General features: G+C 48.3%; 1 protein-coding gene across 2 annotated transcripts in view; it reads right to left on the bottom strand.

Annotated features, from left to right (window-relative positions):
- Nucleotides 1-22,361, bottom strand: part of LOC141113854 (ABC-type organic anion transporter ABCA8-like) — a 233,996-nt gene that overhangs the window by 194,564 nt on the left and 17,071 nt on the right. For both annotated transcript variants that reach the window (XR_012236820.1, XM_073607179.1), the window contains exons 3-5: nt 12,230-12,437; nt 11,872-12,027; nt 2,858-2,952 (exon numbers count right to left, since the gene is read on the bottom strand). Coding sequence is in view for 1 of the 2 variants with exons in the window: in XM_073607179.1 (XP_073463280.1) it covers nt 2,858-2,952; nt 11,872-12,027; nt 12,230-12,437 (459 nt within the window). In the remaining variant the exon portion in view is untranslated. The remainder of the gene's footprint in view (nt 1-2,857; nt 2,953-11,871; nt 12,028-12,229; nt 12,438-22,361) is intronic.

The following is a 22,361-nucleotide window of genomic DNA, read 5'->3' as shown; positions in this document are numbered from 1 at the left end:
ACTGGTGACGGGGGGTGATCAAGGGGTTAAAACTTTATTAGGGGGGGTTAGGGGGGTATCCTAGACCTAAAGGGGGCTAACCCCAACTGTCCTAACACTGTAACTGTCACAAACTGACACCAATACAGTAATCAGAAAAAAAACAAAAAAACTGCTTGGTGTCAGTTTGTGACGGGGGGGGGGGGGTGATCGGGGGGGGTATCGGGGGGCGATCGGGGGGTTGGGATCGGGGTGTAATGTGTGCCTGGCATGTTCTACTGTGTGTGTAGTGTTTGTGCACTCACATTTCAGTCTTCTCTCCTCGGCGCCGGAACGGAAAATACCGCGCCGAGGAGAGATGACATCATTTCCTTTGCTGCTGTTTAGCATACAGCAGCAAAGGAATGTTCCTATTGGCCGGCGGCGATCGCGAGAGGGGGCCACGAACAGATGGCCTCCCCCTCACCTCCGATCGCCGGGGGACAAAACAGGACCGCCTCGGGCACCGGGGGAGGCAAATCACGTGTATGTACGTGATTTTGCCTGCCCGTGCCGCCTTGCCGACGTACATCGCCGTGAGGTGGTTAAGGAGAGAGTTGCAGTAGTCGAGGTGGGAAATAATCAAGGAGTGAATAAGTTGCTTTGTGGTGTCATTAGTCAGGAAGGGTGGAATTCTGGAGATGTTACGGAGGTTAAGGTGGCAGGATTTAGCCAGTGATTGGATATGGGGGCTGAAGGAGAGGTCAGAGTCAAGGATTACACCCAGGACCCTGGCATGTGTGGAGGGACCAATGGTTGTGTTGTTGATATTAATGGTGAAGTCACAGGGGGGACCGGGAAGGAGGAAATATAACAAGCTCAGTTTTAGAAATATTGAGTTTGAGGACGTGGTGTGACATCCATACCGATATGTCATTCAGTAAGTTTGAGATCCGAGAGGAGATCGAGGGGGTGAGTTGAGGAGTGAAGAGATAGATCTGGGTGTCATCGGCATAGAGGTGGTATTGGAAGCCATGGGAGGTTATCAACTGGCCCAGGGAAGAGGTATAGAGCGAGAATAGGAGGGGCCCAAGGACGGAGCCTTGTACATTTGTACTGTGTGAATGGGAGCAAAATCAAATGTTATTAGGCGATATCCTCTGCAGGTTAAATGTTGTTGATTCTTACAGACTAGAGTGAATCAAAAAATGTAGCATTATGACCACTAAATGGAGCTGAAGATCATAGGAAAAAAATACACTATATTGTCAAAAGTATTGGGACACCTACCTTTACATGCACATGAACTTTAATGGCATCCCAGTCTTAGTCTGTAGGGTTCAATATTCAGTTGGCCCACCCTTTGCAGCTATAACAGCTTCAACTGTTCTGGGAAGGCCGTCCACAAGGTTTAGGAGGGTGTCTATGGGAATGTTTGACCATTCTTCCAGAAGTGTATTTGTGAGGTCAGGCACTGACGCTGGACGAGAAGGCCTGGCTCACAAGTCTTTCTTCTCTAATTAAACCCAAAGGTGTTGTGTCAGGTTGAGGTCAGGACCCTGTGCAGATCAGTCAACTTCTTCCACCCCAAACTTGCTCATCCATATCTTTACGGACCTTGCTTTGTGCACTGGTCCAAATCATTTGGTGGAGAGGGGATTGTGGTGTGGGGGGTTGTTGTTCAGGGGTTGGGCTTGGCCCCTTAGTTCCAGAGAAGGGAACTCTTAAGGCATCAGCATACCAAGACAGTTTGGACAATTTCATGCTCCCAACTTTGTGGGAACAGTTTGGGGACGGCCCCTTCCTGTTCCAACATGACTGCCCACCAGTGCACAAAGCAAGGTCCATAAAGACATGAATGAGCAAGTTTGGGGTGGAGGAACTTAACTGGCCTGCACAGAGTCCTGAACTCAACCCGATAAAACACCTTTGGGATGAAATAGAGCGGAGACTGTGAGCCAGGCCTTCTCGTTCAACATCAGTGCCTGACCTCACAAATGTTCTTCTGGAAGAATGGTCAAACATTCCCATAGACACACTCCTAAACCTTGTGGACAGCCTTCCCAGAAGAGTTGAAGCTGTTATAGCAGCCAAGGGTGGGCCAACTCAATATTGAACCCTACGGACTAAGACTGGGATTCCATTAAAGTTCATGTGTGTGTAAAGGCAGGCGTCCCAATACTTTTGGTAGCTGGAGTCTTAGGGCCTGAGTGCCTATAACAGTACATTACTTGCTGTAGACACGAAAGGGTGGGCATATTGTATCTATGGGGTCCATATTTTAAAAAATTTCTTGTGCGTGTCTAGGAGAATGCTGGTGCCTCAATGCGATGACAGAGTTCTGTAAAGGGTACAAACTGCTTTTCCAAAGCTCTTGCTATGGCTTGTTTCGCTATCAGTAAAACATACATTGGTTGCCAATTTGAATTGGGGCCTTGTGAGGTCTGGGGGCTTTAAGTGTAAGAGAACATACCACAGGTCTCTATGGAAGGGACAAGCCAGCAATGATTGAAAGAGTTTAAGGACCTTGATCCCAAATACAGAGAGCATAGAGCATGTCCACCATGTGTGGAGAACATCCCCTGGAATGGAGCAGCCTCAGAAACAAGTGCCAGGAGAAGATGGGTAGAGGGGTGCTAGACGAGATGGAAGCAAATAACTCCCCAAGATGGTCCTGAAGACTGATTCGAAGGTAGGTATGTTGATAGAACATGAGCCTATCATGGACCGTCTTCCTTGCCTTCCTTGGTGTTCTTCCCACTTAGAAACGTAAGTGTGTCTGTTAGGGCTTTTAAGAAACCGGGTCCATTTTTACCCCTCAGGATCTTTCTCTCTCCATTGATCAGACAGCTACCTATATAATGAGTAGTGATGGGGACAGAAATGGCTTTTGGCTCACCTCAACAATGGCAGAGTCAATGCTGGCTTGTAGAGAGATGAACCCCACTTTCCAGTACTCCAGGGGGCGGCAGCTTTTTGAAGTTTTACAGTAACCTGGAGGAACACACAGGAAGAGCAAAGACCAAAAGAAGACAAATATTATAGCCAGTAGTATTTCTTATATGCAACCCTGTGAAAGAGAATAGTAGCTGTCTGGAACATGCTGGCCATAGCACAGCTGAAGCTCCAAAGCGCATGCAACGCTGGCCTGCTTGTGCCCGTCTTACTGTGCTCAGCAGCTGCACTAGTCCATTGGTGTCTAATCTGCAGCTGTACCCGTGTTCTTGTATCGGATTCTGCAGCCTTCTGTGTTTAACCTGACTTGCTCCTGACTTTGCTTGAACGCTACATGTGCTGACCTTGGCCTGTCTCTGGACTTTACTCTGCCTTCTGCTTATCTGCTTGATCTTGTGTTGCCAACCTCTGCCTGTACCCTGATCTTCTACTGTGGGTCTTCCTGTACCTGCTATCAGCCTGCTATCAGCCACTGCCCATTGCTGCCTGTCTACCGGTCCAGGATCTGCTGTTCCAGCTCTCCAGCCAGCTCTGATGATGCACCTGCTACGCATCACTACTACCACCAGAATACAAAGGCAGTCATGCCACGCTCACCACGCTCTCGCCGCCACTGTCGCAACATCATTAGTCCCCAAGCCAGATCTGTAAAAGAGGCCTCCCGCTGCACATCAGGCTCAGGCCGCAAGGTATGTGACAGTGACATTGTTCTTACTGACCACCAATGTAAGGGGCATTCTTCCCACTGATCACCATTTTAAGGGACATTCTTCTCACTGACCACCAATGTAAGGAACATTCTTTCCACTGATCACCAATGTAAGGAACATTCTTTCCACTGATCACCAATGTAAGGAACATTCTTCCCACTGATCAACAATGTAAGGAACATTCTTCCCACTGACCTCCAATGTAAGGAGCATTCTTTCCACTGATCACCAATGTAAGGAACATTCTTCCCACTGATCACCAATGTAAGGGGCATTTTTTCCCACTGGCCACGAGACGTATTTTTACACTGACCACCAATGTAAGGGGCAGTCTTCCCATTGACCTCCAATGTAAGGAGCATTCTTTCCACTGACCACCAATATAAAGGGCATTCTTACACTGACCACCAATGTAAGGGGCATTGTTCTCACTGGCCACCAATGTAAGTGGCATTCTTCCCACTGATCACCATTTTAAGGGGCATTCTTCCTACTAACCACCATTGTAAGGGGCATTTTTCCCACTGGCCACCAATATAAGGAGCATTCTTACACTGACCACTAGGGATGAGCCGAACACCCCCCGGTTCGGTTCGCACCAGAACCCGCGAACGGACCGAAAGTTCGCACGAACGTTAGAACCCCATTGACGTCTATGGGACTCGAACGTTCGAAATCAAAAGTGCTCATTTTAAAGGCTAATTTGCATGGTATTGTCCTAAAAAGGGTTTGGGGACCCGGGTCCTACCCCAGGGGACATGTATCAATGCAAAAAAAACTTTTAAAAACGGCCGTTTTTTCGGGAGCAGTGATTTTAATGATGCTTAAAGTAAAAAAAAAAAAGTGAAATATTCCTTTAAATATCGTACCTGGGGGGTGTCTATAGTATGCCTGTAAAGTGACGCGTGTTTCCCATGTTTAGAACAGTCCCTGCACCAAATGTCATTTTTAAAGGAAAAAATCTCATTTAAAACTGCTTGCGGGTTTAATGTCATGTCGGGTCATGGCAATATGGATGAAAATCAGTGAGACAAACGGCATGGGTACCCCCCAGTCCATTACCAGTCCCTTTGGGTCTTGTATGGATATTAAGGGGAACCCCGCACCCAAATTAAAATAAGGAAAGGTGTGGGGCCACCAGGCCCTATATACTCTGAACAGCAGTATACAGGCGGTGCAAACAAGACAGGGACTGTAGGTTTGTTGTTAAGTAGAATCTGTTTGTAATTTTGAACATTTTTAACGTGTTTAGCTCCAGCCAAAAAATCTTTTCTAAGCTTTTTGGAAAACATAGGGAAGGGTTATCACCCCTGTGACATTTGTTTTGCTGTCTTTCCTCCTCTTCAGAAGATTTCACCTCACTTTTTTGTCCCAATGAAAAATGTTTTTTGAAAATTTGGGTTTTTTTGTGGAACAAGGATTGGAAAGCATCAGTGGAAAGGAGAACTTGTTTTCCCATATTAACTCTTACAGGAGAGAATTTCCCTTCCTAGGGGTAGATTTCATCTCACTTCCTGTTGTCTCCTTCCGTTTGCAAGTAGGAGTCGTTTGTAAGTTAGATGTTTGAAAGTAGGGTCCTGCCCTATATACTCAGCAGAAATTTGGGCCTTAGGTGTTGCTGTGGCCACAACACTGTAAGCCCTCACAGGGCCCTGCTGTGAAATATTAGATCAAGAATTGTAATTACATGCCCCTGTTGAACAGCAGCTGAAAAATTAGGCCTTAGGCACTGGTGCTGGTGCCACAACACTGCAACCCCTCACAGACACTCTAGTTGGAACGCAGGAACGAGCCCTGCTGCAAATTATTGCTTCAAAAATTGTAATTACACGCCCCTGTTAGACAGGGGCAGAAAAATTGGGCCTTAGGCACTGGTGCTGGTGCCACAACACTGCAACCCCTCACAGACACTCTAGTTGGAACGCAGGAACGAGCCCTGCTGCAAATGATTGCTTCAAAAATTGTAATTACACGCCCCTGTTAGACAGGGGCAGAAAAATTGGGCCTTAGGCACTGGTGCTGGTGCCACAACACTGCAACCCCTCACAGACACTCTAGTTGGAACGCAGGAACGAGCCCTACTGCAAAGTATTGCATCAAAAATTGTAATTACACGCCCCTGTTAGACAGGGGCAGAAAAATTGGGCCTTAGGCACTGGTGCTGGTGCCACAACACTGCAACCCCTCACAGACACTCTAGTTGGAATGCAGGAACGAGCCCTGCTGCAAAGTATTACATCAAAAATTGTAATTACACGCCCCTGTTAAACAGGGGCTGAAAAATTGTGCCTTAGGCACTGGTGGTGGCGCCCAGAACCAAAAATGTTCTTACAAGCTATCAGCGTGATGATTGAGGAGGAAGAGGATAATTACTCAGGGATAGTCACTCAGCATCAGCATAGGCAGTCTTTGAAGGGATCTGAGATTTCAAAAAAAATTATTCGGTTACATCAGCATCAGGTGCTTGGTAGCTGGTGGTGATCCAAGACTCATTCATTTTTATGAAGGTCAGCCGATCGACCGAGTCGGTGGACAGACGCACCCTGTGATCGGTTACCACGCCTCCAGCAGCACTGAATGTGCGTTCCGAAAGAACGCTGGATGCAGGACAGGCCAGTAGCTCAATTGCATACTGTGCAAGCTCTGGCCAGTGATCCATCCTCAAGACCCAGTAACCCAGAGGATTTTCGGTGGGAAAGGTGTCCAAGTCTGATCTTGCCCCTAGGTATTCCTGCACCATGTAAAACAGACGCTGGCGATGGTTGCTGGAACCGATCATACCTTGGGGCTGCGGACCAAAAAATTGTCTGAACGCATCGGTCAGACGGCCACCTTCTCCACCGCTCCTTCTTTGACTGACCGAAGCCTCAGCAACACGTTGTCCAGAAACAGGAGTTTGTAACCTCCCAGTCTCTGGGAACGCGTTGCACAGACCTTTCTGCAAGGCCTCCCGAAGATGTTTCATCCTCTGCTCCCTCTGCGATGGCAAGATAAGGTCCGCAACCTTACCCTTGTAACGTGGATCAAGGAGGGTTGCCAGCCAGTATTGGTCCTTCTCCTTGATACCACGAATACGAGGATCCTTACGCAGGCTTTGCAGGATCAGGGAGGCCATGCAGCGTAGGTTTGCTGAGGCATTCGGTCCGGAGTCCTCTGGGTCACTAAGAACGACATGGTCCGCAGCCACCTCCTCCCAGCCACGTACAAGTCCATGTGTTTCTTGGGACTGATCCCTTAAAGACTGCTGCTGATGCTGAGTGCCAGGCTCCACCTCCATACTGACACAATCTTCCTCCTCCTCCTCTTCCTCCTCGTCCTCTTCCTGTGTGATCGGCGGGCACGCAGGAACACTGTCTGGATAAAGGGGGCCTTGAGAGCTAAGGAAGTCCTCCTCTTCCTGCCTCTGTTCTGCCTCAAGTGCCCTGTCCATTATTCCACGCAGCGTGTGCTCCAACAGGTGGACAAGGGGGACAGTGTCACTGATGCATGCACTGTCACTGCTCACCATCCTCGTGGCCTCCTCGAATGGTGACAGGACAGTGCATGCATCCCTGATCATGGCCCACTGGCGTGGGGAAAAAAAACCAAGCTCCCCTGACCCTGTCCTGGTGCCATAGTCGCACAGGTACTCATTGATGGCCCTCTGCTGCGTGTGCAGCCGCTGCAGCATGGCCAACGTTGAGTTCCACCTGGTGGGCATGTCACAGATTAGGCGGTTCTTGGGCAGGTTAAACTCCTTTTGGAGGTCCGTCAGCCGAGCACTGGCATTATATGACCGGCGGAAATGCACACAGACTTTCCTGGCCTGCCTCAGGACATCCTGTAAGCCCGGGTACCTGCCCAAGAACCGCTGCACCACCAAGTTAAGGACGTGAGCCAAACAGGGCACATGGGTCATTTGTCCCTGTCGGAGGGCAGAGAGGAGGTTGGTGCCATTGTCGCAAACCACCATTCCTGCCTTAAGTTGGCGTGGCGTCAACCACCTCTGAACCTGCCCCTGCAGAGCTGACAGAACCTCTGCCCCAGTGTGGCTCCTGTCCCCCAAGCACACCAGCTCAAGCACCGCATGGCATCTTTTGGCCTGCGTACTTGCGTAGCCCCTTGAACGCCTACGGAGCACCGCTGGTTCCGAGGAAGAGGCCATGGAGGAAGAAGAAGAGGAGGGGGTGGAGGAGAGAGGTGTGTCACAATCAGCATTTTGGAGGCGTGGTGGCGGAACAACCTCCAACACTACTGCACCTTGTCCTGCATCCTTCCCAGCTGCCAGCAGAGTCACCCAATGCGCCGTGAAACTTAGGTAACGTCCCTGTCCATGCCTGCTGGACCATGAGTCAGCGGTAATATGCACCTTACCGCTGACCGCCCTGTCCAGCGAGGCATGGACATTGCCTTCCACATGCCGGTAGAGAGCCGGAATCGCCTTCCGTGAGAAAAAGTGGCGTTTGGGTACCTGCCACTGAGGAACCGCACATTCCACAAACTCACGGAAGGGGGCAGAGTCTACCAACTGAAAAGGCAGCAGTTGAAGTGCTAGCAATTTTGCCAAGCTAGCATTCAACCGCTGGGCATGTGGATGGCTGGGAGCAAACTTCTTTCGGCGGTGCAGCAGCTGGGGCAGGGAAATTTGCCTGGTACAATCTGACGTCGGTGTACCAAAAGCAGATTGCCCACAAGTACTTGGCTGTGACACACCTAATTCTACACCTTCATTCCTCTCACTGCAGGTCTCAGAGAGGACTGAAGGTCTAGTGGGGTTGGAAATCTCAGCTGATGAGGAGCAAGGAGAGATCCTCTTTGTTCTTTGGTGTGGGTCTTTTAGATACGCTTGCCAACGAACTGCATGGCAGGTCAACATATGTCTGGTCAAGCATGTGGTACCCAAGCGGGAGATATTTTGGCCACGCGAGATACGCTTGAGACATATGTTGCAAATAGCAGCGGTGCGATCTGATGCACTCGTCTCAAAAAAGGCCCACACCAAAGAACTTTTTGAATAACGCGCAGAGACTGCAGCGCCCTGCACATGTGGAGCTTTGGGGTGTGATGCAGTCAATGTGCTGCCCTTAGGCTGGCCCCTGGAGGGCATCCTGCCTCGTTGGTGATGTGCTGCCGCCTCCTCCTCCTCCTCCTCCTCCTCCTCCTCCTCCTCCTCCTCCTCCTCCTCTCTCCTATCAGGCACCCACGTTGAGTCAGTGACCTCATCATCCCCTCCCTCCTCATCACTGGAGCAAACCTGGCAGTATGCTGCAGCAGGGGGAGCATGACTGCCAGATTGCTGTCCTTCTTGGGCACCCCCTCTGTCCGCGCTCATGTTACTGCCTTCATCGAGCTCAGTATCGTCATCAGAGCCTTCCAAACGCTGGGCATCCTCCTGGAGCATGTACCCAACACTGTGGTCAAACAGTTCGAGGGAATCCTCATGAGGACATGGTGGAGCTAGGGAAGGAGTCACTGATGACATTGAGCTGAGGGAAGAGGCCGCTGCTTTGCCAGACAAAGCACCCTGGGCATGGGTGAGAGAGGATGAGGAGGATGAGGACGGCTTGGTCATCCACTCGACCAAGTCTTCCGCATGTTGCGGCTCAACATGGCCAGCTGCCGAAAAAAAGGCCAAGCGTGTCCCATGGCCACGTGCTGATGAGGATGCACCGTCTCCACGACCAGCACTAGACACAGAGCCTGCTTGCCCTCTCTTATTGGCTTGTGACTGTCTGCCTCTCCTTCTTGGCCTTCCAGACATACTAATGGCCTGTAGCTGCACTAAGCTGGGATAGAACACCTGTAATTTTCTTCAAGTAGCTTTATATACTGTAACCAGACAAGCCTGCCTGTCAGTAGGAAGATAACAGGAACGGATCTAGCTGAACACTGTGAGCAGGACGCACTGTACTAAATGTAAATAGTCTAGCTGCCTGACCGTGGTACTAATAGGATCAAATAGAACACCTGTAATTTTCTTCAGGTAGCTTTATATACTGTAACCAGACAAGCCTGCCTGTCAGTAGGAAGATAACAGGAACGGATCTAGCTGTACACTGTGAGCAGGACGCACTGTACTAAATGTAAATAGTCTAGCTGCCTGACCGTGGTACTAATAGGATCAAATAGAACACCTGTAATTTTCTTCAGGTAGCTTTATATACTGTAACCAGACAAGCCTGCCTGTCAGTAGGAAGATAACAGGAACGGATCTAGCTGTACACTGTGAGCAGGACGCACTGTACTAAATGTAAATAGTCTAGCTGCCTGACCGTGGTACTAATAGGATCAAATAGAACACCTGTAATTTTCTTCAGGTAGCTTTATATACTGTAACCAGACAAGCCTGCCTGTCAGTAGGAAGATAACAGGAACGGATCTAGCTGAACACTGTGAGCAGGACACACTGTACTAAATGTAAATAGTCTAGCTGCCTGACCGTGGTACTAATAGGATCAAATAGAACACCTGTAATTTTCTTCAGGTAGCTTTATATACTGTAACCAGACAAGCCTGCCTGTCAGTAGGAAGATAACAGGAACGGATCTAGCTGAACACTGTGAGCAGGACACACTGTACTAAATGTAAATAGTCTAGCTGCCTGACCGTGGTACTAATAGGATCAAATAGAACACCTGTAATTTTCTTCAGGTAGCTTTATATACTGTAACCAGACAAGCCTGCCGGTCAGTAGGAATTTAACAGGAACGGATCTAGCTGAACACTGTGAGCAGGACGCACTGCATTAAATGTAAATAGTCTAGATAGAAGATAACAGGAACGGATCTAGCTAAACTGAATACAGTGTATATATATATATGCAACACCTGGGATGCATATATATACACAATACACTGTAAGTGCAGCTAACTGACTGACTGTTCTGCCTAATCTATCTAACTCAAATCAAATGACACTGTCTCTCTCTCTCTCTATCTCTCAGCACACCGGAACACACACTACACAGGGCCGCCGTGCAGGCGGCCTTATATAGTGTGGGGTGTGTACTAAATGCCCTGAGCCGTAATTGGCCAAAGCCACCCTGGCTTTGGCCAATTACAGCTCTCTCTACTGACAGCGCTGTGATTGGCCAAGCATGCGGGTCATAGTGCATGCTTGGCCAATCATCAGCCAGCAATGCACTGCGATGCCGCAGTGAATTATGGGCCGTGACGCGCCACACGAATTTAGCGCGAACGGCCCATAACGTTCGCAATTCGGCGAACGATCGAACAGCCGATGTTCGAGTCGAACATGGGTTCGACTCGAACACGAAGCTCATCCCTACTGACCACCAATGTAAGGGGCATTCTTCCCACCGATCACCAATGTAAGTGACATTCTTCCCACTGACTACCAATGTAAGTGACATTCTTCCCCCACTGACCACCAATGTAAGTGGCATTCTTCCCACTGACCACCATTGTAAGGGGCATTTTTTTCCCACTGACCACCATTGTAAGGGGCATTTTTTTCCCACTGACCACCAATATAAGGGGCATTCTTCCCACTGATCACCATTTTAAGGGGCATTCTTCCTACTGACCACCATTGTAAGGGGCATTTTTTCCCATTGGTCACCAATATAAGGGGCATTCTTACACTGTCCACCAATGTAAGGGGCAATCTTCTCACTGATCACCAATGTAAGGGACATTATTCCCACTGATCACCAATGTAAGGAGCATTCTTCCCACTGACCACCATTTTAAGGGGCATTCTTCCCACTGGTTACCACAAATGTAAAGGGCATTCTTCTCGTTAATCACCAATCTAAGGGGCCTTTTTTTCCATGAATCACCAATGTAAGGGATGTTCTTATAACTGACCGCCAATGTAAGGAGAAGTCTTCCTACTGACCCCCAATAGAAGGATCTTTCTCCCCACTGACCACCAATGCAAGAAGCATTCTTGCCACTGATAACTGATGGAAGGATCATTCTTCCCACTGACCACCAATGTAAGGGAAATTCTTCCCAATGACAACTGGCCAAATGCCACTAACATAAGGGATATTTTCCCCACTGATCCCCCAATGAATTGAATTAGCAGGGGTTCCCCTGAGCCCTGAAACTTATTTTACAGGTTCCTCTGGTAAAATGGTTGAGAAAGGCTGCAGTAGACTTTCATGTAAATGCAAAAAGAAAACAACAAGTGGCAGTATGAAAGTTTCAGCATGCTGATGTTTTTAAAGGAAGTGAAATTGCTTAGGACGTAAAAACAGAGACCTCCGTGGCACTGGTAAAAAACTGGCTACTTGCTCTCTTACCTCTGTGAGCCAAGTAGTCATTGGGGTTCGGGATGGTGTAGTGATGATATCTGATAAAATACGTAAACTCGTTCTCAAATTCCACAGCAGCGGTGATTTTCCCATAAACTGCGTCCTGGAGGTCAGAAGTGTTTTGGAATTCCTGCATTGATATTTCTGGAAGGAGGAATCGGGACTTTTGTAATTTCCATTCATTTATTAGCGGAGGTCATTCTTAGGGTACCCCAGCTTCGTACACACATCTAACACTTGAACAGGAACTAAAAGATTTTATAAAGCAGTCAGGCCCTATGATGACCCCCATACACTCCTCATTCATCAGGGAGGAGCACAATGCTCGGCTTAGAGCTGATCTTACCTGGGGTAATGGGGCTTCTGCCGACCCTCTGCATTATGTCCCGGATGGCTGGGGTTGTAGGGATGTAGCCAACTGGAAAACTTTTGTTGCTGAATTCATCCAGGTGCCCCAGGACAATGGCTGGTGTGTACGCACTCCGGCTTGGACCTTCTCTAAGAGCCAGCATTACGAAGAGCATGAAGATCAACGCCAAATGCTGGACCCACTCCTGTAAACCAAACATGGCGTCACCACCATCACCAATTATAATAAATCATTCGAGATCACAGACAGAGATCTCCTGAGCTCTCCACTACAGGAAATTATGGGTAAGATAAAGGGGCCCCTAACCAGAGGAATCCATTCTCCTTGAGGACATGGGACGGCCTCTCAGAATCACTAAAGCTGAACTCCAGAGAAACTGTTTTATTTAGTTATGCACAGAGAGGGTTTGAACCACTGTTGGCTTTTTATGCATTCATCTTAAAACCTCAATAGCAAAAGGCCAGCTGTGGAATTTCAAGCACTGATGTGTTTATGGTAGAGGTGGAAATCCAACACATTTCAGAACATCACACCCTTCATCAGAGCTGTTTATATTAAACCAATTATTATATGGATTAAAAACCTTTGATTATACCAAAATAGATTTACAGAAAGGATTTGGACCATGAAGAACATCAAACTGTAGCAGGGACAAGCAGAAAGTGTTAATTCCTGTGTCCTCATAAGGGATATATTGATAACTTCCTGTCCTGGGGACAGGGTGTCACATGAGCGGGAAGTAGTAATGAACAGAAACAGCAAGAACACCATAATGATATCAAGCAAGCAGCAATAGAATATCATTTAGCCTTCATTGCTCCCTGTGTCTTCCTGTCCTGGTGACACCAGTGTAGGCAGGCGTAGTATTCTTTCTCCACTGCGGGTGGCGCTCTTCTGCAGGGCAACCAAGAAGCAAATGGAGCAAGTAGTATAGGTCTGTACAGCCCCAAGCCAACGTTACTTTTTCCACCCTTACAAGAAGTGGTCTGGTCACTCCCTGTTGGGCCACCCCAAAAATTACAGTGGACCAGCGTTATAATCGAACCCTGCAAGGCCTGTAATGAGAGTGGCGGTTGGGCCGTACCCTATCCATGGTCCATCAAGGACCTTGTCAGGCATGTATCCCCTCCGAGTTATGGGATATTCCCCAGTCGCATATCCTAGAGATCTGCCAAGTAATTCACAGAACAGGTAGCCATTTTGGGGTGGATCAGACAGAATCACTGGTTTGGAGGTACTTCTGTAGCGCTGGTAGATTTGAAATCTAACGCATGTTAGGTAAATTTAGTAAATTGGGGGTTAGGAAGGTTAGATTTGCCTCTGTTCCAGCTTGGCTGACGTTGTGTGTGTTTCCGTGCTGACCGATGGGTGTCGCTGTTATCACTGGTCAGGGTTGGAAAGGCAACGTGTTGAAGCGAATGGATGCTCCTCTGTCCCGGAGGCACGCTCGGTGGAGGTGGTCCTCCGAGTTGCATTCTGGGCGAGGGTATTTATGGGTCAGACGCCATATTTTGGGGTTCGTTTTACAGCCACCTGCTGGCCCTCCTGGCCGACAGGTATGCGTTAAGGAGCTACCTCGTGGTCCTCCAATCAGGAGGCCCACAATACAGCAGCGCAGGGGTGTCTCCAGAGGCTTGTCTGGAGCCTACCACCGCGGCTGAGGAATGGTCCTGAGCTGTCGGTCCTGTGTGACGAAGCTGGACAACCGAGGAGATCTCAGGGGAGGACCTGTCTTGGAGAGATCACGCAGCGTGCTGGTCTATAGAGGGGCCTGGTGACTCGGTTGGAGGACGTATCCAAAAGTAACTATACAGCATAGTTTTGCCGGCTCGGCTTAAAGGTTCAAGCACTGTGACTGACTTTCACTGCAGAGAAATCTATACATCCTGTGGCAGAGGATCGTACGGATTTTGTTCCCACCTAAGTCTGTGGCAGATACTTTGATTCGTGCTGCGTGCTGGCTGCTAAACCGGTGAGAGAGGCCTATCCAGACGAGCAAAGAGTGTGTCCCACGAGGGGAGTGCATTTCAATAGTATTTGAATTCTACCAGGACATTTTGTCAAGAGAACCCTACCAGAGAATATTTGAGTTTCTTTTGCAAGTTTCCTTTCTACCTCTCTCCTGCTACTTCCTAAGTCGTTTGTTTTAATAAAGCATTGAAAACGTACTCCAGTGTTGGTGCGTGTGTTGTCCAGGAGTAAACTCAACGGAACCCTAGACCCGGTGGCGGTGAAACAGAGGGAAGCAGAGTGAAGGTAACAGACCCGCTTAAACCAGCAGCTCCACCGTGAGTTAGTGCTACACTTCTTAGTTCCATTTTTGTCAGACTGGGTGCACAAAGCTTGTCAGGAGTGTGAAAGTTGCGCCAGCTGCAGGGCTCCCTCTGAAAAGATCACTCCAATGACAATCACCACCCCTGAGCCCTTTGGAATTGGTGACCATGGACCTCCTAACGATCTCCAGCACGCCCTATGGCTATCAATATGTGCATGTCTTCGGTGACCACTTTACCAGGTTTGTGGTGGTGGTGCCTACCAAGGACGAGATAGCTGTCACCACTGCAAAAATTTCTGGGAGCACATTGTCCAATCGTATGGCTGCTCAAAGTGGATATTGCCAGGTCAAGGCCAGAACTTTGAGTATGTAATCATGACCAAATGTAAATCCCACACCCCTCCCTATCACCTCCAAGGCAATGGTACCTGTGAGTGATTAAATCACACCCTGCTGAATGCTACAGACTTTAAAGCTATTGAGATCGGTGGTGCCAACATGGGGGGGCTGTGGTATAAGCCTATAACAACACTGTCCACAAGTCCATCGGACAAATGCCCTTCTTTCTTATGTTTGGGCAGTCCGGCCAGATGCCCGTGGACCTTCTGTTGGGGACACTGGAACAACTCCTGCCCATAACTCTTAGTTCTTGGGTACAGGAACATTGGGAGAGGAGGCAAAAGGCCAAGCAGTTGGTGTTGGACAAACACAAATAGATGGCTCCTGAACCTGTCTAGGAAGAATTACCACTGTGATTGGGGGATTGAATGTTGGTAAGAATGACAAGCACACCTGAGAAAGCAAGCTCAAGTTACATAGTTACATAGTAGGTGAGGTCGAAAAAAGACACAAGTCCATCAAGTCCAACCTATGTGTGTGATTATATGTCAGTATTATATTGTATACCCCTGTATGTTGCGGTCGTTCAAGTGCTTATCTAATAGTTTCTTGAAACTATCGATGCCCCCAGCTGAGACCACCGCCTGTGGAAGGCACTTCCACATCCTTGCCGCTCTTACAGTAAAGAAACCTCTACGTAGTTTAAGGTTAAACCTCTTTTCTTCTAATTTTAATGAGTGGCCACAAGTCTTGTTAAACTCCCTTCTGCGAAAAAGTTTTATCCCTATTGTGGGGGTCACCAGTATGGTATTTGTATATTCAAATCATCAAATACAAATTTAAAGATAAACACTGCGCTATCAAAAAATAGGCAAAAAGGAAGCAGCTACATACAGTGTGACAACAACGATAAGAACATGATAAAGAAAAATGTAGCGCATAAGAATCAAATGTGAAAAAACACAAAAGGTACTCATAAATGGTGTCACCATCAGTACAATAAATGGCTCATGAGTCTCTCAACATGAAGTGGATAGGTGAAGTCCATCAAGTAAACAATGTATAATTAAATTGTCCCACTGGTTAAAGATGGATAAGCTTGGAAAGCAGCTGATGTTCTAACATAACAAAAAATTTCATCCCCAGGGAGAACACATCTACCACATCTACCACACACCATCTGAACGAGAATCCAGCTCTCACTACAGTCTCATGTGAGATGTCCTGTTTCCTCTGATCCGCGCCCTGGTTATCCACTGTGAGGACTGTAGAACATCAGCTGCTTTCCAAGCTTAAAAAATACAAAAGACCCCCTAACGGGGCTTTAGAGCAGCCAATGAAATAAAATATGAATAGTTGAACAGGGCGATCAAAAAACCCTGTCTATTACATCACTATTTCAAAAATTGACTAAAACACCCGAGAGAAAATCTGCCCTCTTTTGGCATGTCAAGAGTTTCGGCAGATACCTCGAGGAACAAATCAACCCCTATGGACTACGTGTCCAAATATTTCCAAATGTTGATTTAATAAGTGATGAGTGTAAGGCCGAATGGGAGGCCAATCTGAAATAGTGCTCCAGGGAGATGATGTTAATCCTGTCCAGGGAGTACGGTAAACAGATTGCCCTCTTAGATGGCGTTATTAGTAAATTGGAACAAACATTGAGTCCGTATGCCCAACACCCCCTGTTTGCTGAATCTCAAACCCTTTTGGAAGAGAAACTTTCTACCTTTAATAAAAACATTCTGCACAATAAGGAAACGCAATTCTGGAGGGACAAACATGCCTTTTCGGAGGGATATGCTTACAGATGGAGAAACCATGGGTCCCCATCGAATAATCAATCACGTCAGGACCCGAAAAACAAAAAGAACATTCAAACTTCGAAACTTCGGAGATCTTCTGATCCCGAATTCGAACGAAAAAGTTCCTCCCAACGCAATCAAATGCGTAGCAAAGTACAACAGAAAAGAGATCGTAGTTTCAGGAATTCTCCTGAACACGACTCTAAAAAACGTGCGATGGATGTTGCTCCCACACAAGCAGATTGTCAGAAGAAGCCTTCGTTCCGGTCCGGTCGTTTTTCTCGTATTCCCGGCGGAACGGCGTTTCGGCGCATGCGCGTTCGCGGCTCAGCGTTACGTCGCTCGCGCACGCGCACTGGTGCACACCCAACGTGATTCCCTGGGCAGTCTATAAAAGGCGCTCAGAGGATCAAACAAATTGCTGGTTTGTCTCAGCTTCCTGTAGTACCTGAACTTGTATCCTGTATCTCTGCCTGACTACCTGTTGTGACCCGGATTTGCCTTTGGACTTCTCTTGCCTCTCTCCTGGACCTGACCTCTGCCTGTTTATCGGATTCCCACCAATCTCCTGTGTTTGACCCTCGGCCTGTTACCTGGACTGTCTCCTGTCTCCTAGCCTGACCCCCTGCTTGTACCTGGACTTCCTTGATCTTGTCACCTTACCTTGCAGATCCTGCAGTGCCATAGCACCATCCCGGTGTTTGATCCTCTGCCCAGCTCTGGACCTCCTGCCTGTTGTCTCTGTCTGCACCTGCCTACCAGTACCTACACAGCGGCTCCTCTCTATCAAGACCTCACCAGCAAGCCACCTACGGTCCATTGGGGAGCTTGTGCCTCTTTGTGCCGTTCACCCCCCTGTCCCAACTCCAGGGGGCGGACTGCGCTTAGTCGCAAAGGCGAAACCGCTCTCGGCATCTCGGCCTCGGTAAGTACTATCTCTGACAGTACAAACCAGCCATGTCTGAGGCCGACAGAGCGCGTTCCCCATTGGAGATCCTGTGTCAGCAGGTCTCGGCCCTCACTGAGGCCGTCCAGAAATTGCAAGACGGCTACGCCCAAATTGATGGCCGCCTTCAGCAGCTTTCCGGACCATCTCCAGCTCCTGCCGCGGCTTCTGTACCTCCCAGTGGAGCTTCCTCTCCTCAGATGCCAACTAATCCCACTGTGGTCATGGCCGCTCCAGAACCTAGGGTTCCCACACCAGAGCGCTTCTCTGGCAATCGCAAGAAGTTCAGGGCCTTTAAAAACGCTTGCTCTCTGTATTTGGCTCTGCAACCTAGGACCTTTTCGTCAGAGGTGGTAAAAGTTGGGTTCATCATTTCTCTCTTGGCCGATGAACCACAAGCTTGGGCTCACAGCCTAATGGAACAGAGGAACCCTATCCTGAATTCAGTAGATGCCTTCTTCGAAGGCATGGCACAACTTTATGACGACCCCCAGCGCACGGCCACGGCCGAAACTTTATTGCATAACCTGAGCCAAGGACGAAGGCCTGCAGAGGACTATATTGTAGAGTTCCGGAAAAGTTCAGCTGATACTAGCTGGAATGAACCTGCCCTTAAATATCAGTTCCGTCAAGGGCTGTCTGAAGCACTGAAGGATGAGCTGGCCAGGATTGAGACCCCTGATTCTTTGGAAGACCTCATCCAAATTACCACTAAATTAGATTGTCGCATGCGTGAGTGACGCACAGAGCGCTTTCAGACTCCTCGCCCTACCTGGATGATGCCTAAACTGACTCCTGTCCATCCACCTTACACAGCTCCACCGGTTCCTACCGCTCCTGAAGCTGAACCAATGCAGCTTGGCCTAGTCCGTGCCCCACTCACTTCGGAGGAAAGACTATGTAGACGCCAGGGCAATCTGTGCCTTTACTGTGGGGGTTCTGGACACTTCCTTCGTTCTTGCCCCGTGAGACCCAGTAAGTCCTACTTACGGCCTGCTATTAATCAACAAGTTACCGGGTCTTCTCAACCTTACGTTACTCTTTTTGTCTCCTTACAGCTCCCGGAAAAGGAGGTTCACCTACCCGCTATAATTGACTCCGGAGCGTGTAGCTGTTTTTTGGATGCCTCACTAGCCGCAAGCTTGCATGTTCCTTTGACCACGAAGAACCAAAGTCTACGGATCCACCTAGCCGATGGGTCTCTTCCCCGCTCTGGGCCCATCACGCAGGAAACCAGACCCATCCTTACCACCACTGATACTGGCCACCAAGAATACCTCCGCTTCGATATTATCTCTTCTCCAATGTTCCCCATAATCCTGGGACTCCCATGGCTTCAAGCCCACGAACCACAGATCAACTGGAATAAGAGGGAAGTCTCTTTCTCATCTCAATATTGCTCCAGACATTGCCTTCTCCCGGCCCCAGCTTCTGTTTCTACCATTGCAACCACGTCCGATAGTCTGCAACATGTACCCGAGAGCTACCTGGAATTCATAGACCTGTTGCCGGATGCTGAAATTCCTTTTGGTCGCATTTTCCCTCTGTCCGAAACAGAATTAAAGGCTCTTAAAACATACATTAACGAAAATCTTGAGAAAGGGTTCATTCGCTCCTCCTCATCACCGGCTGGAGCTGGTATTTTCTTTGTAGAAAAAAAAGATGGATCCCTCCGACCTTGCATCGATTACAGGGAATTAAATAAAATTACCGTCAAGAATCGGTACCCGCTCCCTCTCATCCCGGAATTATTCCAACGCTTCAGATCCGCCCGCATTTTTTCCAAACTAGACTTGCGTGGCGCCTACAATCTCATCCAGATCCGAGCAGGCGATGAATGGAAGACCGCCTTTAGATCCAGGTTTGGACACTATGAGTACCTGGTAATGCCGTTTGGACTCTGTAATGCCCCGGCCACGTTCCAACACTTAGTGAACGATATCTTTCGTGAACATCTTGACAACTTTCCAGTAGTCTACCTTGACGACATTCTCATTTTTTCAACCACCCTGGAACTCCATCGGGTGCATGTCAAACTGGTTCTCTCGATTCTCAGAAAACACAAATTATACCTCAAGGCAGAGAAATGTGAATTTGAGAAAACTACAGTGCAATTCTTAGGATTCATAATTTCAATTAACGGCGTTGCAATGGACCCCCAGAAGGTCAAAGCAATCCAGGAATGGCCAGCTCCTGTAGACAGAAAAGGGGTACAACGCTTCTTAGGTTTCTCCAACTTCTACCGGAGATTCATTGTAGGATTTTCAACTATCGTGGCTCCCATTACTCAACTGACACGCCAGCATAGTCGTTTTCAATGGTCCTTGGAGGCTCAGGAAGCATTTCTAAAATTGAAAGCACTATTCTCGTCTGCACCAGTCTTACGACACCCGGATCCAGCCCTGCCTTTTGTTCTGGAAGTTGATGCCTCAGAGACCGCTACTGGTGCCATCCTCTCACAGAGACAAGGGCTCAAGGCTCTATTACATCCCGTGGCTTTTGCATCCCGGAAATTAAGCATTCCCGAGAGAAACTGTGATGTAGGCGATAGAGAGTTACTGGCCATCAAATTTGCCTTAGAGGAGTGGAGATATCTGCTGGAAGGAGCGTCTAATCCTATCATGATCTTTACTGACCACAAAAACCTGGAGTACCTGCGAACTGCTAAACGTCTAAGACCCAGGCAGGCCCGATGGGCTCTCTTCTTTTCCCGATTTAATTTTCACATATCTTATAGACCAGGTTCAAAGAACGGAAAAGCGGCCGGACTTTCAAGGATGTTCCATGAAACTTCCCAGGTAACAGAGCCAAGTACCATTTTGTCTCCGCAAAATTTCCTTCTGGTTACTCAAGGAGACCTAATGTCCGCAATCAAATCCACATCTGCTCAATGCTCTGAACCCCAAGTGTCTTCTATGGAGAAACGCAATGATTTATTTTGGTCTCATGGAAAAATTTTCGTCCCGCTGGAATCTAGGCTCCTAACCCTACAGTCCTTTCATGACCACAAGCTAGCAGGCCATTTTGGGTCACAAAAGACCATGGAATTGATCTCACGTTTCTTTTGGTGGCCAGGCTGGAGACAAGACTGCAAAGACTATGTTTCATCCTGCATCCCGTGCCAGCGCAGCAAGGGCTCAAATACAAGGTCATGGGGTCTGCTCAAACCCTTGTCTATCCCTGAACGCCCATGGGCGGAAATTTCCATGGACTTTATTGTGGATTTACCTCCATCAGGGGGATTCACGACTATCTTTGTCGTAATTGATCGACTCTCAAAAATGGCACACTTTCTGCCTATGGTGGGTACTCCCTCTGCCTCTGCTACTGCTAGCATGTTTTTTAAAGAAATTATCAGGCTTCATGGTACCCCAGTGAGCATCACCTCTGACAGAGGGGTTCAATTTACTTCAAAGTTTTGGAAGGAATTATGCAAGACCTTGGAAATAAAAATTTGCTTGTCTTCTGCTTATCATCCTCAAAGTAACGGCCAGACGGAGAGGACAAATCAAACCCTGGAACAATACCTCTGATGCTTCTGTTCCGATTCCCAGGATGAATGGTCCTCCCTCCTGCCATATGCAGAATTTGCATATAACAACTCCATCCATTCCGCTACCAACCAGACACCCTTCTGGTCCAATTTTGGATTTCACCCTTCCTTTCTTCCAGTTTCCATCCCTGAATTATCCGTCCCTGCAGTGCAGGACCGAGTAAACTCTATCCAGTTAAATTTTCAAAAGATCAAAGCAGCGATGCAAAAAGCTCAGGATGACTACCAAAAGTACTACAACAAGGGAAGGAAGGAGAACCCGGCCTTTAAATTAGGCGAAGAAGTATGGCTATCAACTATCCATCTCAGACTGCCAATTCCCTCTCGGAAACTGGGGCCAAAATTTATAGGTCCTTTTAAAATAAAAAGGGTAATCAACCCAGTCGCTTTTGAATTAGCTCTTCCTGATGCTTACAAGGTACACCCAGTCTTCCATGCATCCCTCTTAAAACCTATGGCTCCCAGTCCTTTTCCTGACAGAGAAAAGCCTCCACCACCACCGGTTCTAATCGACGGAGAAGACGAGTTTGAGGTAGAAAAAATTCTAAATTGTAGAAAAAATGGCAGACAGCTGCAGTATTTAATCAAATGGAAGGGGTATCCTTCTGAGGATAACTCCTGGGAACCAGCCAGGAATCTACATGCTCCTCAACTTCTCCAGGCTTTTCACCGAGAACATCCAGAACTGATGTCAACCTTGGGTGTCCAGAGGCCACCCCTCGGGGGGGGGGCACTGTCAGAAGAAGCCTTCGTTCCGGTCCGGTCGTTTTTCTCGTATTCCCGGCAGAACGGCGTTTCGGTGCATGCGCGTTCGCGGCTCGGCGTTACGGCGCTCGCGCACGCGCACTGGTGCACACCCAACGTGATTCCCTGGGCAGCCTATAAAAGGCGCTCAGAGGATCAAACAAATTGCTGGTTTGTCTCAGCTTCCTGTAGTACCTGAACTTGTATCCTGTATCTCTGCCTGACTACCTGTTGTGACCCGGATTTGCCTTTGGACTTCTCTTGCCTCTCTCCTGGACCTGACCTCTGCCTGTTTATCGGATTCCCACCAATCTCCTGTGTTTGACCCTCGGCCTGTTACCTGGACTGTCTCCTGTCTCCTAGCCTGACCCCCTGCTTGTACCTGGACTTCCTTGATCTTGTCACCTTACCTTGCAGATCCTGCAGTGCCATAGCACCATCCC

This window comes from Aquarana catesbeiana, linkage group LG12 (assembly GCF_042186555.1).
Source record: "Aquarana catesbeiana isolate 2022-GZ linkage group LG12, ASM4218655v1, whole genome shotgun sequence".
NCBI lineage: Eukaryota > Metazoa > Chordata > Amphibia > Anura > Ranidae > Aquarana > Aquarana catesbeiana.
This window is presented reverse-complemented; position numbering and strand designations above follow the sequence as displayed.